General features: G+C 56.0%; 1 protein-coding gene across 2 annotated transcripts in view; it reads left to right on the top strand.

The window, feature by feature from the left end:
- The window catches only part of TFDP1 (transcription factor Dp-1), a 40,850-nt gene extending 24,558 nt beyond the window's left edge, over positions 1–16,292 (top strand). Inside the window, exons 4-12 of one of the 2 annotated variants that reach the window (XM_035003002.1) lie at positions 2,912–3,018; positions 6,002–6,036; positions 7,149–7,314; positions 7,687–7,830; positions 8,276–8,344; positions 10,132–10,283; positions 10,770–10,936; positions 11,709–11,787; positions 15,045–16,292. In XM_035003002.1, coding sequence (XP_034858893.1) covers positions 2,912–3,018; positions 6,002–6,036; positions 7,149–7,314; positions 7,687–7,830; positions 8,276–8,344; positions 10,132–10,283; positions 10,770–10,936; positions 11,709–11,787; positions 15,045–15,192 — 1,067 coding nt within the window. In that variant the 3' untranslated portion in view covers positions 15,193–16,292. Of the gene's footprint in view, positions 1–2,911; positions 3,019–5,914; positions 6,037–7,148; positions 7,315–7,686; positions 7,831–8,275; positions 8,345–10,131; positions 10,284–10,769; positions 10,937–11,708; positions 11,788–15,044 lie in introns of both variants that reach the window. The other variant, XM_035003001.1, reaches the window with a different exon arrangement.
- The last annotated feature ends 254 nt before the right edge of the window (positions 16,293–16,546 follow it).

Raw genomic sequence — 16,546 nt, 5'->3', positions numbered from 1 at the left:
GCGTGCGTGTCTGCCGGGGCGCGCGCCCATGCACGTGTCCGTGTGTGCATGTGTGCGTGTGCCGGGGCGCATGCCCGTGCATGAGCACGCGTGTGTCTGCTCGCGCATGTGCGGAATGGCCCTGGCCCAAACACAGATGGTCACCTGGACTCAGCTGGAGGCTGCCTGGACTCCCTGCACCCCCGGAGACTCAGCAGGAGGAGGCCCGTCCGGCGTTAGCCGCCGCCTTGTAGTAGGAGCTTCCGTGCATTCATGCAGCCGACCTGTTACCGGCGGTAAAGGCATCAGCTAGAGCTTTCTGTGGATGGGTCCCAACAACAGTGTAAGCAAAGCTGCAGACTGTTATTTTCTAGATTTCAAAGGCCCACATCAGTAATACTTGTATTTTCTCGGGTTCATGGATGTGCGTGGGAAAGTATGAAACACGACGGAGTGCATCCCTCAAGCCCTGATGGCTGTGGGCGGGGATGGGGTGGGTCTGTGGACGGCGAGGTTAGCTCTGCTCCTCAAGCCTCTTCAGCAAGTAGGATAGAATGGTCGTAGTCAGTCCTAGCTTGTACTGGAGCAAGATTGTCTGCAGAGTAATTCTTTGTATTGAAGAGTTTCTCACTTAGTGGAACAAGGACGAGACCCTGGTGGGAAGGACAGGTGGTGTCGTCCAGGAAAGGGCCCCCATCCACTTCTGCCTCTCAGCCCTGCCATTGCTCGAACTGCTCTCCTCCTCGTTCCCCCAGCCGGGGAGCGGGGGGGCTCTAAGCATGTTAATTTTAAGAAGGACGTTCCTGGGGTTTTGGGTGGTTTGTGTTGTCCTTTTGGTGGATGGCCTTGTGGCGGACCTGCAGGTTAGCCCCAGAGACGAGCGCCCGACCCGTTGGCCCCTGTGTTCTAACATCATTTATTTGTAAGCTTTAATGCACAACATCATAAGAACCGCCTGGATCACTGGTGTTGACAGGGCATCATTTGCAAATTAAAAAAAATAATTTTATGTTTTTTAGTCAATCAGTTCAGTATTTCTAGAAACCAAATTACTAACCTGTACATGAATCTGAAAAGTGATGTTTTAAATCTCTGTGCAAGGGGCACCTGGGTGGCTCAGTCGTTAAGCGTCTGCCTTCGGCTCAGGTCATGATTCCAGGTCCTGGGATCGAGCCCCGCATCTGGCTCCCTGCTCAGCGGGAAGCCTGCTTCTCCCTCTCCCACTCCGCCTGCTTGTGTTCCCTCTCTCGCTGTCTCTCTCTGTCAAATAAAATCTTAAAAAAAAAAAATAATAATAAATCTCTGTGCAAGATAGGATAATTTTGTTATCTTTTAAAACATCTTTTACATATCTAAAACAATTGTTAAAAATTTGCTTTTGCTAAGATACAGATCTCTATGTTTAGAGGAAAATAAAAAACTCAGAGCAGATACTTACAGAAAATAAATATCTGTCGGTATTGGTTGGTAAAAATACAAATGTTTAGCCAGTTGGTTTGGTCGACCTGCACTGTTAAGACGTTATTCAGTGTTGGTACAGCAGTAAGAGTCACTGTTGACTGAATTCTGAAGTCTGTTCTTTGAAATGCGTGGACTGTGAAGGGCTCAGAAAGGAGCCTTCAGGCTAGAGGACGACAGACAGGGTTTGCGTATTCGGAGGCCGCTGCAAGGCAGAGCCTGTGAAGCAGAGCAAACGTCATCCTTGTCCACCGGGCTCGAGGCCCTCATCCCCATGCCCGCCGCAGGGTCCCGTGCTCACCCTGGGTGGCCGCAGGAGACTGGTCTGCTCCAGGAGCCAGGGGATGTAAGGCATGATAACCCGAGCAGGGTTTCTCCGCTCCCCACGCGGCAGTGACCGGGAGACCAGGAGTCGGTCTGCTTCCTCCCCAGGGCGCTCAGGCCCTTCTCAGTAAGGCTCCGACGGTGTGCATGCTGCTCGCCCTCCCGGGTCTCTGGGCACCTCTGTTCACACTCCCTTTGTTTTTTCTCTGCCTTTTGAGGCTTTCAGGGCAAGGGTTTTGTTTCTGTATTTTGAATTTTTATCATTCCTACTTCATTTGATTTTATTATTTATTATGTAAAGTAAAATGTTTTACCATTTTTATTCGCTGTTATATTCCTAACGCCAAAGACAGAGCCAGGCATACAGAACTCTTAGCAAACACTTGAAGGAATGAGTATTTCTGTTCCTCGTTGTCCGTCTGTGTGTTCAAAGAGGGGGCAGCTTCCTCCCCAGGCATTTCTCTTCCTAGAAACAGAGATGTGATTCTACTTCTCAAGGAAGAAGAGTGTTAGATTTCTTTAGAATTCTTTTTTTCTTTTTTTTGGAGAGAGCATGAGCATGAACACGTGGGGGTGGAGCTGGGAGAGGCAGAGGGAGAGAGAGAACCTCAAGCCGACTCCACACTGAGTGCAGAGCCTGATGTGGGACTCAGTCCCAGGACCCTGAGACCTGAGCTGAAACCAAGAGTCAGATGCTCAGCTGACTGAGCCACAAGAGTGTTAGATTTCTAAACTCGTTTTGCAAACAGAGAGAGAAATGCTGGAGCATTTAAAAGACTCTAATTGTCACAGAATTGTAGGCTTTCAAGAGCTGCTCTCCCCAGACCCTGTAGCCCCACCAGAATATTCCGTAGATGGGCAGGCAGCCCCACAGGGGTTCAGGGCAGGTCGGTGATGTGCCTGGGGCACCTGAGCCCCTGCCTCCTGGACACAGAAGCACCCAGGAGGGGCTGGTTCGGTGGGAGAGCAGGTGGTCATGTCCCACGCAGATGCCTGAAGATGAGAGTTGAACTTAGAAGTATTGGCAGCTGACCCGTAGACCTAAGGTGGGTAAAGTAAGGATCTCTGCTTAGAAGCAGCATCGTCCTGAAGCTGTCCCGTTTAGCCTTAATCCAGAACAGAACTAACCTGTTCCCTCCTTGCGTTGCAGGCGTGGTGTCCTTGGTCGCTGTCCACCCCTCCACAGTGAACACGCTGGGGAAGCAGCTCTTGCCAAAAACATTCGGACAGTCCAATGTCAACATTGCACAGCAAGTGGTAAGGGGCCCTGGGCAGGTGGGCTTGCCGATTCTGGACGGTGGCCTGTGGCTCTGGTGCAGAGGTCGGGGTGTGAGGGCTGCCTTCTGCAGTGCCCTCTCGGATGCTTGCGCTGCTTGCGGTGCTGGGACGAGGTGCACTCCCCTGGCCTGCGGGCTCAGGCCAGGCACCTTGCCCTCCTGCTACGTGTGTCCCGCTCACCCCACGTCTGCCCCAGAGTGTGGGGCGTGGAGTTGTGGGGGTGGCAGTGCCTGGCCTCAACCCTCCTCAGCGTGAGCGTCCCTTGCCTGGGAAATGAGGGTGGGGTCCTTGCAGGACTCACAGTGGGCTCAGGGCTCTGCAGGCCGTCAGGTGCTGGGGCAGGTGTCCCTGCTCTGGCCCACCCACTAGCAGCAGGCAGAGGTGGGTCTGTGCTCCTGGGTCCGTGCTGGGTGCCCCTGCTTACTGATCCCCTGTCGGCTCAGGGGGCCCTTTCTGACGGAATCTGGTCAGATTGAAGCTGCCCCTCCTCCTGGGCCATGCGTAGTGGTGACAGAAGGATGTTGACTGCCCAACTGCTCTGGGCAGACCTGAGCTCCCACTCCTGGGTGAGCACCCTGGGCAACTGTGCATGTGCCCGTCACTTCACCCCCATCAGGGGATATGACTGCTTTTCCTGGCAGAGTTGCTGTGATTTTTTTCAAAGCAACGCTGTGTCGAAGTCCTCCACCATATTTGGCTCATCACAGCTTTTTAGCAAATGTCTTTTTGATATAAGTTAAATATTCCACTTTGTGTTTTATTCTGTAACTCATTATTTTTAGTTACTATGTAGCACAGCAGATTTAGCTTGGGAATACCTCCTTAATTATAGGAGTAGTTCTGTTTTTATGGTTGTAAATAGTAGGGAGGAACATTAACATGAAGATTTGTCTGTCGGTGCCTTAAACTTTATCAGCCTGAAAGTTGTGGCCCTGGTCTGAATCTGGTTGTTTCGGGGCAGCTAGTGACGGTAACTCATCCTCCGCAAACCCCAGCACCGTGGGCTACAGCTTACACATCACGGGGGTCTCCCAGTTTTGTCTGCCAGAGGGTTGAGGACAGAAGGACTGTCGCATTGTGACCTGAGAGCCTTGTCTTCCTGGGATGTGAGCGTGGCTTGGCTCTCGAGGGGCTCAGGCCCCGGTCCTGCCCGAGTCGGTGCCCACGGGCACGGTTTCCAGGAGAGCGGTTAAGATGGGGGAGGAGCAGAGAGAGAACAGCTCCCTGTCATCCAGTGAGCAGCTATTGAGCACCTGCTGTATGCCTGGTCCTCTGACTTTCGTTCTCATTTTGGACCAGTTGCACTAAGAGGTCCAGCTTACAGAGAGGACAAGAGCAAGGGTGTTGGCTGTGGGCGCCCAGACCACATGTCAGGCAGCCCTCCGGTGACTCTCCTGCCCATCTGCGTGGGTGCTGGTGTCCCAAATCCACTCTCCGACCCAGTCCATGTAAAACATGTTCAGTAAGTGCCTAGCTCACAGGCCTCCATGTGTCCCAAACTGTTGGCCTTGAGCCTTGGCTAAAGTTCTCCACATTGAGCCCGGGCCCCAAAAACACTCACTTAACAGAAACAAGGTTCGGGAGGCGCGTCTCCTCTCTGGGGACTTGTTCTCTTTTCTGTCCTCTTTTTTTTCAGAAAGTTTGCTGTTTGATTTCATGGCTTTTGAATGAAGGTGATCCACAATTTGGAAAGCACTGTGATGAAATTTTGATCATTGGAAATGTGAATTAAAAGAATGAAATTGAGAGTGTTTTTTCTTTCTGTGGCCTGTGGGTCGTTAGCCCTGACCGGTGACCTGACCTAGGTCAGCCCGGTCAGCTGTCCCCCGGCCCCAGCAGGCAGCACACGCCTCCTGCTAAGAAGGGGCCCGCCCGGCGGGCACGGCCAGTTCCCGAGGCTGTGCCCCGCCCCCGCCAAGGGCTGCCCCAGCGCCTGGTGCCTGACGGTGACACACGGGGGTGCTAGGCTGTGCAGAACCTGAGAAGTCATGTTTCTGAACTGTTTTCCTGGATCAGCTCTTTGGTATGGGTGGAGTCACGTACAGGATCCTAGAAAACTGGGATCTGACTTGACTGCACAGCAGCGTCTGTGTGTCCCCCGTGTGAATATTTGCATATTAATCAATGGGACCACATTCTAAGTCCTTGTTGAAGACACACCGGGCTTTCCCTTCCTTCGGGAAAGAGATGGTGTGGGGTGCTCAGACTTAGCCACGTGCGGGGCGGGTCACACTGCCGTCCCCAGAGCTGCCCTCGCCCTGGGGTGTGTGTCTGTTGCTCCCAGTGCTGATTGCCCCCCGCCCCCGCATGCTGCACTATTTGGGGTGCAGGGTCCCCCGCAAAGCAGTTCTTGGGATGAGACTCCCACATGCGGGTGGGCTGGTGTGTGATCCTTGTGTTTTGGCCTTACTTTAGCACCCCCTGGAAGAGAGGGTTTCATCCTCATCCGCGTCACTAAAAGGAAGGGAAAGTAAACTAGGGCCGGAGGAATGGCGGGAACAGTGCCCTGAGGCTCGCTTTGCAGGCCCCTCCACTAACCACGACCTCCCCAGGGCAACCTCCCCGGGCGACCTCCGTGGGGCTCACTGTTCCGTCGGGCTAGGGCTTGCTGGGGTGGGATGGTTCCTGCTGCTTTTGTTGAACCGGAGGAGACACCTGAAGTCGGTGAGGGACACGACTCGTTCAGAACAGAAGTGCCGACTGATGGCGTCTCTAGCTCAGCAGTGTCAGCTGTTGGTGCTCACGCGACCGTGTTCTCTAATCTTCGTAGTTTATGGAACTCGGCAGTACCTCTAGAGAATGGGAAATGGTAAAATGGCAGGGTCGTATGCGGGAGATTGCTGATTGTGTTCTGAATTGTCTCTTTTGACTGTAGGTAATTGGTACGCCTCAGAGACCTGCAGCGCCCAACACTATCGTGGTAGGAAGCCCACACACCCCTAACACTCACTTTGTCTCACAGAACCAGCCTTCAGACCCCTCACCTTGGTCTGCCGGGTGAGCACATTGCCTAGAATTGTAACCCCCAGCTCTCTGTGCCACGTGCCCGGCCGTCGTGCCCGGAATAGACGTAGTCAAGGTGCACTTTTCCTCGTAAAGGAGAAGTCTGGCTGCAGGGGGGCTGTGCCCTGCGGTTCGGGGGTGGCGGCACCGTAAGGGGTGGGAGCTGTCCCCCCTCCCCCCGCGGTTCGGGGGTGGCAGCACCGTGAGGGGTGGGCAGCTTGTGGCCGAAGAGGAGGAGGAAGCTGGCTTGTCAGCGCTGTGGTGACTTTGGCGCCTTTCCCATTGTCTGCACTGGAAAGTAGCGTCTAGGGAACACTGCGCCCACGTGCCGGCTGCCGGCGCTTCACCCACTGCAGCTCTGTAACTCTGCTGCCCCACGGTGACCCCGCGGGAGGCCCCCCACTGTCACCTTGACCGTGTGAGAAAACCGTTTTACTCAGAGGTCAGCTCTGTGACTTTCCTTAAAAACAAAAACAAAGCTTTTTGGCATTATTGTCTGTATTGGTTCTAAAGCAAAAATCATGATTCCCCGAATCATCCAGTGAGAAACTCAGAGCCACCCTTTCCTTGGCGTGGTGACTTAACAAGTTGAGACGCAGGGTTTCCCGCGATCTGAAGCGCACTGCGGTCTTCAGTGTCGGGTGCCGCCGCCACACGGCTGATGTGGTCCCCACGCCGCCTCGGCTCGTAGTCTGCTCAGATTTTCCCTCAAAGTTCTTAAATTTGCAGTAAAAGTTCCGTAATTCCCACGTCTGTGGACATCTTTTTAAGAAGCAGTGTTGGTGTATCAGGATGCGGTAGATACGCACCGGCTCCTGCCCTTTCGGGTGTCTGCCCCGTGTTCCCGGGGAGCTGATGCAGATGTGAGGCCTGGCCACTTAAAAGTTTGTTTTCTGGCCCCTAAAGGAAGCAAGGGAGCCTTGGCCCCATGGCTGCGTCCAGTGCGCTCTGTGCCCAGCGGGCTGTGCGCACGCGCGCTGGGTCCCTGGAGCTGTGCCCGGGGTGTTGGCCCGAGCCCAGCTTGCTAGCCTGTGGGTGAACGTGTGTCGCCCTGGGGCTGGCGCGGAGGGTGCTGAGGGTGCTGCTGTGTCTTTGTATTTTCAAAGGAAGCGCCACAGGAAAGGGGAGAAGAACGGGAAGGGCCTGAGGCACTTCTCCATGAAGGTCTGCGAGAAGGTGCAGAGGAAGGGGACCACGTCCTACAACGAGGTGGCCGATGAGCTGGTCGCAGAGTTCAGTGCTGCCGACAACCACATCCTACCAAACGAGTCCGTGAGTATGTGCCGCGTGACAGGGACACGCCCCAGCGTCGTTCGGCTCCCTCTGGGTTTCTCTGAAACAACTGGAGACACACACAGTTCAGAGGACAGTGCAAAAGAATTTCCTGGACCTGTTGGCGGCGCAACGCCTTACCCTCCCCAGATGCTGGGATGTGGGATGCGCAGACTCTGGCTCCTATCAGGCCAGCTCCCCGGAGAAACTCCCTCTTCCTCGGGGCTCAGTGGGGATGTGCTGGGCGTGACCTAGCTGCTGCTGGGGGGTTCACGGGGCATGAGCAGGTTGGCACTGCCTTTTCCTGAATGTGTTCTGGGTCTGTGAGCTGTTCTGGACGGTTTGGAAAACTCATGCTTTGTCTGCCACCAGGCTTACGACCAGAAGAACATAAGACGGCGAGTCTATGATGCCTTAAACGTGTTGATGGCCATGAACATCATCTCTAAGGAGAAGAAGGAGATCAAGTGGATTGGTCTGCCCACCAACTCGGCTCAGGAATGTCAGAATTTAGAGGTACACGGCTCACCTTCTATTTCCCGTTGCGTCCCTGTGGGTTTGCCCCAGAACAAGTATTTGGAGCAGACGTTTCTGTTGTGTGTCCTGGGGGTGCCTGGCCTGGACTGGGGGTCAGCTGCTCCCCCGGGCCCCACGCTTGCCCACCGAACGTTGGCGTGCTGCCCGTCCAGCCTGCAGCGAACCCCAGCGTAGGGAATTCCCTGGTCGTGGGGTTTGAGTCTTACAGCCGCTGTGTCCAGAAGATGAGAGAAGATGGAGAAGAGTGTGCGGTTTTGAGATTGAAGAGACCCCCCCCCCCCCCCCGCCCCGTCCTGTCCCACGTGCCCGGTCGGCTCTAGGCCGTCTGTTTGCCCGCCCTTAGATTTCGGCAAACGGGTTCCGAGAGCATGTCCCTAGGGGGCGCTGCTGGATGCCTCGTAACGCCACTGTCTTTGTTTTGAAGGTGGAGAGGCAGAGGAGGCTGGAAAGGATCAAGCAGAAACAGTCTCAGCTTCAGGAGCTCATCCTGCAGGTAAGGGCGCTGCTCTCTGCCAGTCTGGCTCCCTCCCGCTGCGGCGTCCCCTGTGCCCCTTGATCTGCTGCCTGGACACATCGGAAGGCCCAGAGCACGTCCCGCGCCTGCGCCTCTTCCTGTGCGGATGGAGGGCGGGAGGGGCGTCCATGCGGCTTTTCTCCGGGCGTTGTCCTAACCACTGCTCTTACTTCCATCTCTTACCGCTCCTTGGTTACAAGCTCTGTGCTAGAGCGCAGGTCTAGGAGGAAATGCAGATAAGCAGGGTTCAGTACTATCTGCGGCCTTGGCGTGTGTCCGCCGTGGACAGTCTCTCCTTTGAGAGTTTGAATGGACATTTCACAAGCACCCGCTGAGCTTCTGCTCAGGTGTTGTCGACATGAGCTCTTACAGACACGGGCCTTCCTCCCAGAGAGAGTGCGTGTATGTGTAAGACAACGTGCCGCGTGTGTGCTGCTTGTCACAAAGTCCAAATGGCAGGAGGGATGCCCCTTGGAAGGCAGCACGTGAAGCTTCCTTGGGACGGGTATGAAGTACATTCTGAGCACCAGACCCCAGACCAGGGGTGTGAAATGGCGACTGTGGGTCAGAGGTCAGCATGTGGGATGGTGGACATGAGTCGCCATCCCTTGCATCTGCAGAGATGTCCCCAGGTGTGGCCCTCATCCTGCAGGGTCCTGGAGATGCCCATTCAGGGTTGGAGGCAGAAATACAGATGTGCATCAGGGGCCTGCTGTAAGGGGTGGCCGGTCCCTGGACCGAGGCCGTGTGGTGCTGTCTGGCGGGGGCCTGGGGTGTGGGGGCAGCGGCCATGGAAGTGGTGGCTGGCCAAGGAAGGGAGCATGGCTCAGCAGCGATTTATTGAGGTGCCTGTGGAGGGAGAGTGGAGGGAGCATGGAGGAGCATGGGGGAGCCCTGGGACCCTGCGGGGACGTGTAGCGGGGGCTGAGGACAGGCCTAGTGGCTGATGTTGGGAGATACTCGAACACGGGGAAGGGCCAGGAGGGGTCAGCGAGGGGCTTGGGACACGTGCTGGCCCAGCACCCGCAGACCACAGCTGAGGGTGTGCGTCTTGCCCCGCTGGATGCGCTGGGCATGGGGGCACCGGGGTTGCTCCTCTGCCCGAGCAGAGGCATCCAGAGCAGGGAGAGAGTGCTTCAGCGGGTGGGAAGCGGCCTCGGGCCAAGGGACGCAGGAGAAGAGCAGGCACACGTCTGCTGGGCAGCGGTCCCTCTTTCTTCCTCTCCGTTCCCTGCGGCATCCACAGCAGGGATCCAGTCACAGAAAAGATCCAGTCACCGCCTCTCCTGCTAAGCTGTGAGCCCCAGGTCCCCTCGAGGGGCACTGTGGCGGGAGGGTGCTTTCTGGCTTTAACTGCAGGGGAGTTAGCGTGAAGGTGTGTGTCACCAGAGAGCCCCGTGCCCGCGGGTCTGCTTCTGTTGTTGCTCTGGGAGGCTCCGGGTGCTCAGCCGAACGTCCGCCTTCTTGGGACATGGAAGGGACAGGAGGGGTGTAGCTTCAGCATTGATGCGTTTCTTGTAACCCTCCTGGGAGAGGTTTCTGTCTTAGCGGCGTGAGCACCTGCCTCCGTTCCCCTCGGGGTGTTTGGTTTTCAGGGTGCGCGCGCTCGGCCTGGCCCGGCATCCCCCAGCTGCTCTGACCCCTCAAGGGGCTCAACCCCCGTTGCTGCCCTGGGGGGCTGGGCGGGTCGTCCGCGACGCCCAGGGACAAGGCTTTAGTTTGGTGGCAGCTGGTGCGAGCACGTGCTGGTGGCTCATCTTTTATAGCAAATTGCCTTCAAGAATCTGGTGCAGAGGAACCGCCAGGCGGAGCAGCAGGCCAGCCGGCCGCCTCCTCCCAACTCCGTCATCCACCTGCCCTTCATCATCGTCAACACCAGCAAGAAGACTGTGATCGACTGCAGCATTTCCAACGACAAGTAGGTCCAGTGACAGGTGGGCCCCCGCCCTGAGGTCCCAGCTGAGCCTCAGGCCGGTGGAGAAGGCCACCCTCACTGTCAGCGGCACGCCCGTCACTTCTTCGTGGAAGTGTCTGACTGTTCAGTAGTCCTGTGGCGTGACGAAGTTACAGATTTCCTTCTCACGAACCTGGTTTTGTGTTCACCTTGTAAAAGGGAAACGGACTCTGTCAGGTTGTTGCTAGCAGAGCCGTTGACCCTCGTACAGACAGCGGCCAGGGTTCCCTGTCGGCTGGGGCGCAGGTGGGCTGCCCACGCTCGGGGGCCGCCCGGGCCGCGGAGCTTTGTGATGCGCCACCGCTTCCGAGTGGCTGGGATTTGGAGGGTGCCGGATGAAGTGGGGGGGGCCGAGGGAGGTTGGGCTGAGTGGGGCGTCTCCGCTCGGGGCCCTGCGCTGCAACGAACGTGGCAAGTGACTCCTTTTCTGACGGTGACTTTGTCCCCCAGGTTCGAGTATCTGTTCAACTTTGACAACACGTTTGAGATCCACGATGACATAGAGGTGCTGAAGCGCATGGGGATGGCCTGCGGGCTGGAGTCTGGAAGTTGCTCGGCCGAAGACCTGAAGATGGCGAGAAGTTTGGTGCCGAAAGCGCTGGAACCCTACGTGACAGGTCCGTTGTGTCCCGTTCCCTTGGTGGCCGCGGGGCCAGACCCCACTCTGGACGTGTGGCCCACCTTTGCTGAGGCCGACTCTGCACTCGGCAGCCGGACTGGGGGGAGGCCGGGGGGATGGGGGGGCCGGGGGTGGCGGGCAGGGTGCCTGTGGGGACCATGGAGCATGGAGGCCACGATGGCATTTTGTGGGTTTGCCGGTGTAGTTTATGTGATGAAGGTGTTAAGTTAGGATTTCACCTTCCGGGTTCAAGTAGGGAGAGACTGGAATTCTCAGAGGGCGTGGCGGCTCCCCCGAGGCGGGTGGGTGGCCTGCGTGGGCAGGTAACCAGAAAAGGCTCCGAGGGGGTTGTCTGCGCCTCCTCCTGACGCGGGGCTGAGGAGGTGTTTGCTGGGGCAGCTGTGCTCTGCTTCTCTTGCGCCCTTACCTGCTGGGACGCCTTTGTGGGGCGGTGGGCGCTTTGTGGTGAGAGAGCTGCTGGGCCTGCCCCCCAGAGCCGCATCAGAGCCGGCGCACCGTAGAAGCCCCTGACGCTGGCCGCGCCCCTGTGCGTGCCGTCTTCCAGGCTGGGGAGTCGGGGTTCTCCCGCCCGCGGCCCCACTTTCCGCTTTCCGACAGTGTCACGTAAATTAAGGACTGGGCGCCTTCTTGGGAGGATGGCCGGTGTCCCGGCAGAGAAACCGCTGGCCGGTCAGCTGTCTGGCCCGTACCCACCTCGTGGCAGCGTGAGCCTCTCTTGTGACCTTTGCTTTGTGTTTTTGTGTTTTCAGAGATGGCTCAGGGATCAGTCGGAGGGGTGTTCGTCACGTCATCGGTTTCGACCTCGAATGGCACAAGGCTTTCTGCCAGGTGACTGCGGCTCTGGGCCGAGCGGGGCCCTGGCTCTCCTGCAGGCAGCCCCTCCTCTGGCTCCGACTGGCTCCTTGCATGGGTGGGGGGACCCCCCAGTCTGGCCGCAGTATCGGCGTTGGCCACTCCCAGCCAGGGCTCCTCTCGAGCTGTGCACCCCAAAGGCCCCCCGTGGCTTGTACACTGGGTGGACAGGAGCCTCTTATGGTTTCTTCTCCCTAAAACTTCAAAGTGACACGTGACTTTTATTTTTTATTTTTATTATTTTTATTATTTTTAAAGATTTTATTTATTTGAGAGAGAGAGAATGAGAGACAGAGAGCATGAGAGGGGGGAGGGTCAGAGGGAGAAGCAGACTCCCCGCCGAGCAGGGAGCCCGATGCGGGACTCGATCCCGGGACTCCAGGATCATGGCCTGAGCCGAAGGCAGTCGCTTAACCGACTGAGCCACCCAGGCGCCCCATGACTTTTATTTTTTAAAAAGTAGCATGCGGTGCGGTGGGACCCAGACTGCCTGAGCCCCCCTGCAGGTAGCCTGAGGGATGGGGAGTTTCTCCATCTGTGTTTCCTACTTCTGCTTAACGCACTGAGGTGAACACACTTGAGGTCACACTGTACATAAAATTTTCTTTTTTTTTTTTTTTAAGATTTTATTTGAGCAAGAGAGAGAGCATGAGCTGGGGAGGGGGGAGCGGCAGAGGGAGAGGGAGAAGCAGATCCCCTGCGGGGCTTGATCCCAGGACCCTGGGATCATGACCTGAGCCGAAGGCAGATGCTTCACTGACTGGCCAGGTGCCCCCTCTTTTCACTTTACTATTTATTGTGTGTATTTTTTTTTTGTTTGTGAAGTTTTATTATTTAAATCAAAACATACTAGCCTTTGACTTAGCTATCCCCCAAAGCAGAATTATATCATCCCTGAGTATTTATCTTAGTTTTTTAAAGATTAGTGTAAGATAATTTCCATATTAAGTATTGGCAAAACAATGGTTTTATTAACTTTCACGTCATATTATATGTTATACACATTATCTTATCAGTTCTAGATATTAATAGATGTTTAGTTTCTTGAAATAAGAGATAGATTAGTAGTCTGTAGATTCAACAAAATGCACTGATCTGCAAAAGGGTGATGCGGTGCTCTGTGGCCGTCTTGCACTCCAGGGTTCTGTGACTCGGGTGAGGCTCCCGGCCTGCACCGTGAGATGGACTGGCCACGGGGTCGTCACTGAAGTCCTTTGTGGGGCGTCTGGTCCGGGTCAGGTTTGGGCGGAGAGCAGCCCAGTTTTTAACTGTAACCCTCCCGCTGTGTGTGTGTGTGTGGAGGTCAGTCTTTGGGATGCTGAGCACTGGTTATTCCAAGAGACAGGATTTGGGTATTGATTCGAGTTTCGGAGACTCGCGTCAGGTTTGTAACAAGGCAAGTAAATTCACTACCATTTCAGAAAGAAAACCAGTGTAGAAACTGGCGTTATTTTATGAAGGCACGAGAGTTTCTTGGGCAGTTAGGTCGTTCCCGCTTATAGGAAAAGGTGCAGTTTGAAGCGGCTTTAGGGCTAAGTTTTTTTACCCTTTCTGCCTTTTTTGCTGGGCTGGATTTCACAGATGTGGAGTTCCTTTGTCAAAGGGCCTAACGTTTAATAGTTTCTATCGTATGGTGTTACTAAACACTAGTAGAAAACATACGCGTAGGGTTGTGTGTAAAGAAAAGCGCTCCTTGGCGCCCCAGCTCTGGCCTGTGGCAGGGGTGGGTGCCATACACTGGGGGCTCCCCTCTGGGTTGCCCGATGAGAGCCGTGCTCGTGAGTCAGCCCACGCCCCAAGCCCCCTCTTTTTCGAGTCTAGAACAGCAGTGTCTCCTGGGTAGTTCTGTCCTTCTGTGTCCTGTCGCCTTCCAGTTGAGTAGCAGAGAGGATGCTGAGCGTGGGGCTTCTCCTGGGGTGACCCCGAACCCCTGTGTGCTTGTGGGAAGTGTCTGGCTCGAATCTGGAGGATCTCTGTTGAGCTTTAAAGTCTAGACTGGTATCCCTTTAGTATCTGTTGTTTCTTAGGATACGTTTTCTTGCTGCTCAAATACTACGAAATCACAATGAGTTTTGATGACAACCATCTGAGCAGATTATACATCGGGGCGGACGTGTGCATCTTGTGGGTATGGGCTGTCACCTGCCGGTGCCCCAAGATGGTGTCTGACCCACTCTGCCAGGTGCTGGGAGGTGGCTGAACCCGGAAGTTTTTCCTCAGGATCCTGGCTTTTAGAATCTCTCTGTTCTAGGCCATGGCCTTGCCTGAGGCGCTGTTGACATTTGGGGCCAGATGACTCTCTCGTGCGCGCTGCCATGTGCCTTGTGAGCTGTTAGCGACACCCTGGGGCTCAGATGCTAGTAGGCCCCCTGCAGGCGTGATGGAGATGGTTAGATGTCCCCCGTCGAGACTCCCAGGGGCACAGTGGCAGCGTAGACGGGTTCCAGACACCCGTCTGAAGACAGAGTGTAGGGCGGAGAGGCCTGCTTCCCAACAGCACCCCGCCCTGCAGCTCCGCCTCCCTGCGCCTGTGGGCTCCACCCCGCTAGCCCATAGCCTTTCAGCAAGTGCCATTTCGCCAGATGGGAGACAGCTGTGGGGTCCTTGGAGTTGATTCTGGAGTTCAGGTTGCAGAGCAGCTGTGTGAGGCTCACCTGTCTCAGCTCAAGTTTCCTGGCTCTGCCCTGGGCCAGAGGAGCTGAGGGTGGGGCCTGGGTGTCACTGACACATGCATGACACAGCATCACGCATCAGTCACACGCACACCCCCAACACCTGCATGCGCACGCCCAGCCACACGCATACAGCAGGTGCACACGTGTGCACACAGCAGACCCAGCACGTGCATACATGCGCACGCACAACCACACACAACATGTGCATACACATGCGTATGCACCTCGCTGGGCACCTCCCATGCACTGCTATCCGGGGAGCCTTGCTTTGGAGGGTCCTCTGTCCTTTCCTGGGGCCCCTTTTCCTAACCTGCCCCCCCCCCTTGGAGATCAAGGGCGTCCCAAGTACAAGGCCTGGAAGAAGGAGCTGTGGTTTTGCAGCTTGAGCACGTGGGGTTCCGTGTGTGACGTAGCCCCCGACCCCGTGGCTGCTGGCGTTGCCTTGTTTCGGTTGTTCTGTGTCGTGGAGGCTGGGCTCAGGCGGAGTGCTGGGGTCGCTGGTGCAGGCGTGGGGCTCCCCACTCTGCCTGACCGCCCTGTCTCGCCTCGTCCTCACAGTGACCTGACCAATGGTGCGGACGGCATGCTGGCCACGAGCTCCAGTGGGTCCCAGTACAGCGGCTCCCGGGTGGAGACCCCCGTGTCCTACGTCGGGGAGGATGAGGAGGAGGACGACGACTTCAATGAGAACGAGGAGGAGGACTGACGCCCGCCCGCGGCCCGCCCTCGCGGTCTGCGTCGGGAGAGACTGCTTCTGCTGTGGCCGTCTGTTTCCTTTCGGCCTCCTTCCCGGGCGCTGGCCGTGAGCTGTGGCCCGGCCTTGCGTGCGGCTCTGGCCCGCAGGCGAGGGCTGTGTTCCGCGGGGTCTCGGGTGAGCTGTGGTGCGCTTCCACGTCAGCGGCGACACAGGGCCTTTCTTCACTGTCTGGGATTTAGTTTTCACGTCTGTTTCTCGTTCAGAGTTCACTTTGCTCCCTCCTTGCTGCGTGCGCCGGAGCGGGGGCGCTCCGTCCCTGCCGCCCGAGGGCTCGGTTGTGCGCCTGGGCGCCGCGTGTCGGGAGCGGTGCAGCTGCTGGGAGCGAGCGGCCCCTCCGATGCCGTCGCGTCTCGGGGCGTCCGGGGCCCGGCGAGCGGCGGGCTCTGCTCTTCAGCGTCCAGCGCCATTAACTGTATCGTGACTTTTTTTTCCCTTAAATTATATTGACTGTGTGATTCCATCGAGTTTATACTTCTTTTTTCTCTATGTTGCAGCAGATTGCGAAGTTCTTTGTTTTTGTTTTGTTTGGTCAAATTTCCTGCCGTGCTGGTGCAGCCGTGAGAGCGGTGGAAGGCTCGGGCGCGCGTGCTCGTGGGGGTCCGCCTGATTTCTCACAGGCGGGCGTGGACTCTCGTGTCCGTGCTTACAGGCCCACACGTCTGTCATCTGAGGACACGAACGGAAACAAACGTCGTCTTTGTTTCGTGAGCATCTTCTTGTAATCTATGATGAAGTTGACATTAAATAGAGAGAATGTTCTAACAGTTTTTTAACTCAGAATTTGTCAATCATTTTTAATAGTTCTTTTTTTATAAAAAGAAAAAGGAATTTCAGGACAGGCAGTAGTCCCTTTTAAAATTTATTCACAAAGAACCATTAACCGCACAGTTGCTGTCAGCTGCCTGTTCTAAACAATAGTCTTTTTATTGAAACACAAATAAACTTTTCTGTAATATTTTATGGAATATAAAGAGACTTTAATTGTTTGACTTGTTTAACTTGGCACTGTTAGTTTTTATTAATAAAACGCGCATGGGCATTTTAAACAAGCTCTGTGTTCCTCTAATTCAGGACTCTTGTCCACAAGTTACTTTATCTTCTGTGTCAGTCTTGCTTCTCGCTGAGCGAGGGGTGGTTGCCAGGCCAGAGGGGGGCCCGGTGGCCACGCCAAAGCGCTCTTGCCCTCCCGTGCCCGCCCCGCGGACAGCGGCCCCCGCCTTCCTCCTGAGCCCTGGGGTTGAGACTGATTCTGGGGGTTTGACTTTCAGGAGTAAGGTTGTAAGGTAAGAAAGGACAGCACGGT

Source organism: Mirounga leonina, unplaced genomic scaffold (assembly GCF_011800145.1).
Source record: "Mirounga leonina isolate KUSES-001 unplaced genomic scaffold, KU_Mleo_1.0 Mir_127, whole genome shotgun sequence".
Taxonomy (NCBI): domain Eukaryota; kingdom Metazoa; phylum Chordata; class Mammalia; order Carnivora; family Phocidae; genus Mirounga; species Mirounga leonina.
This window is presented reverse-complemented; position numbering and strand designations above follow the sequence as displayed.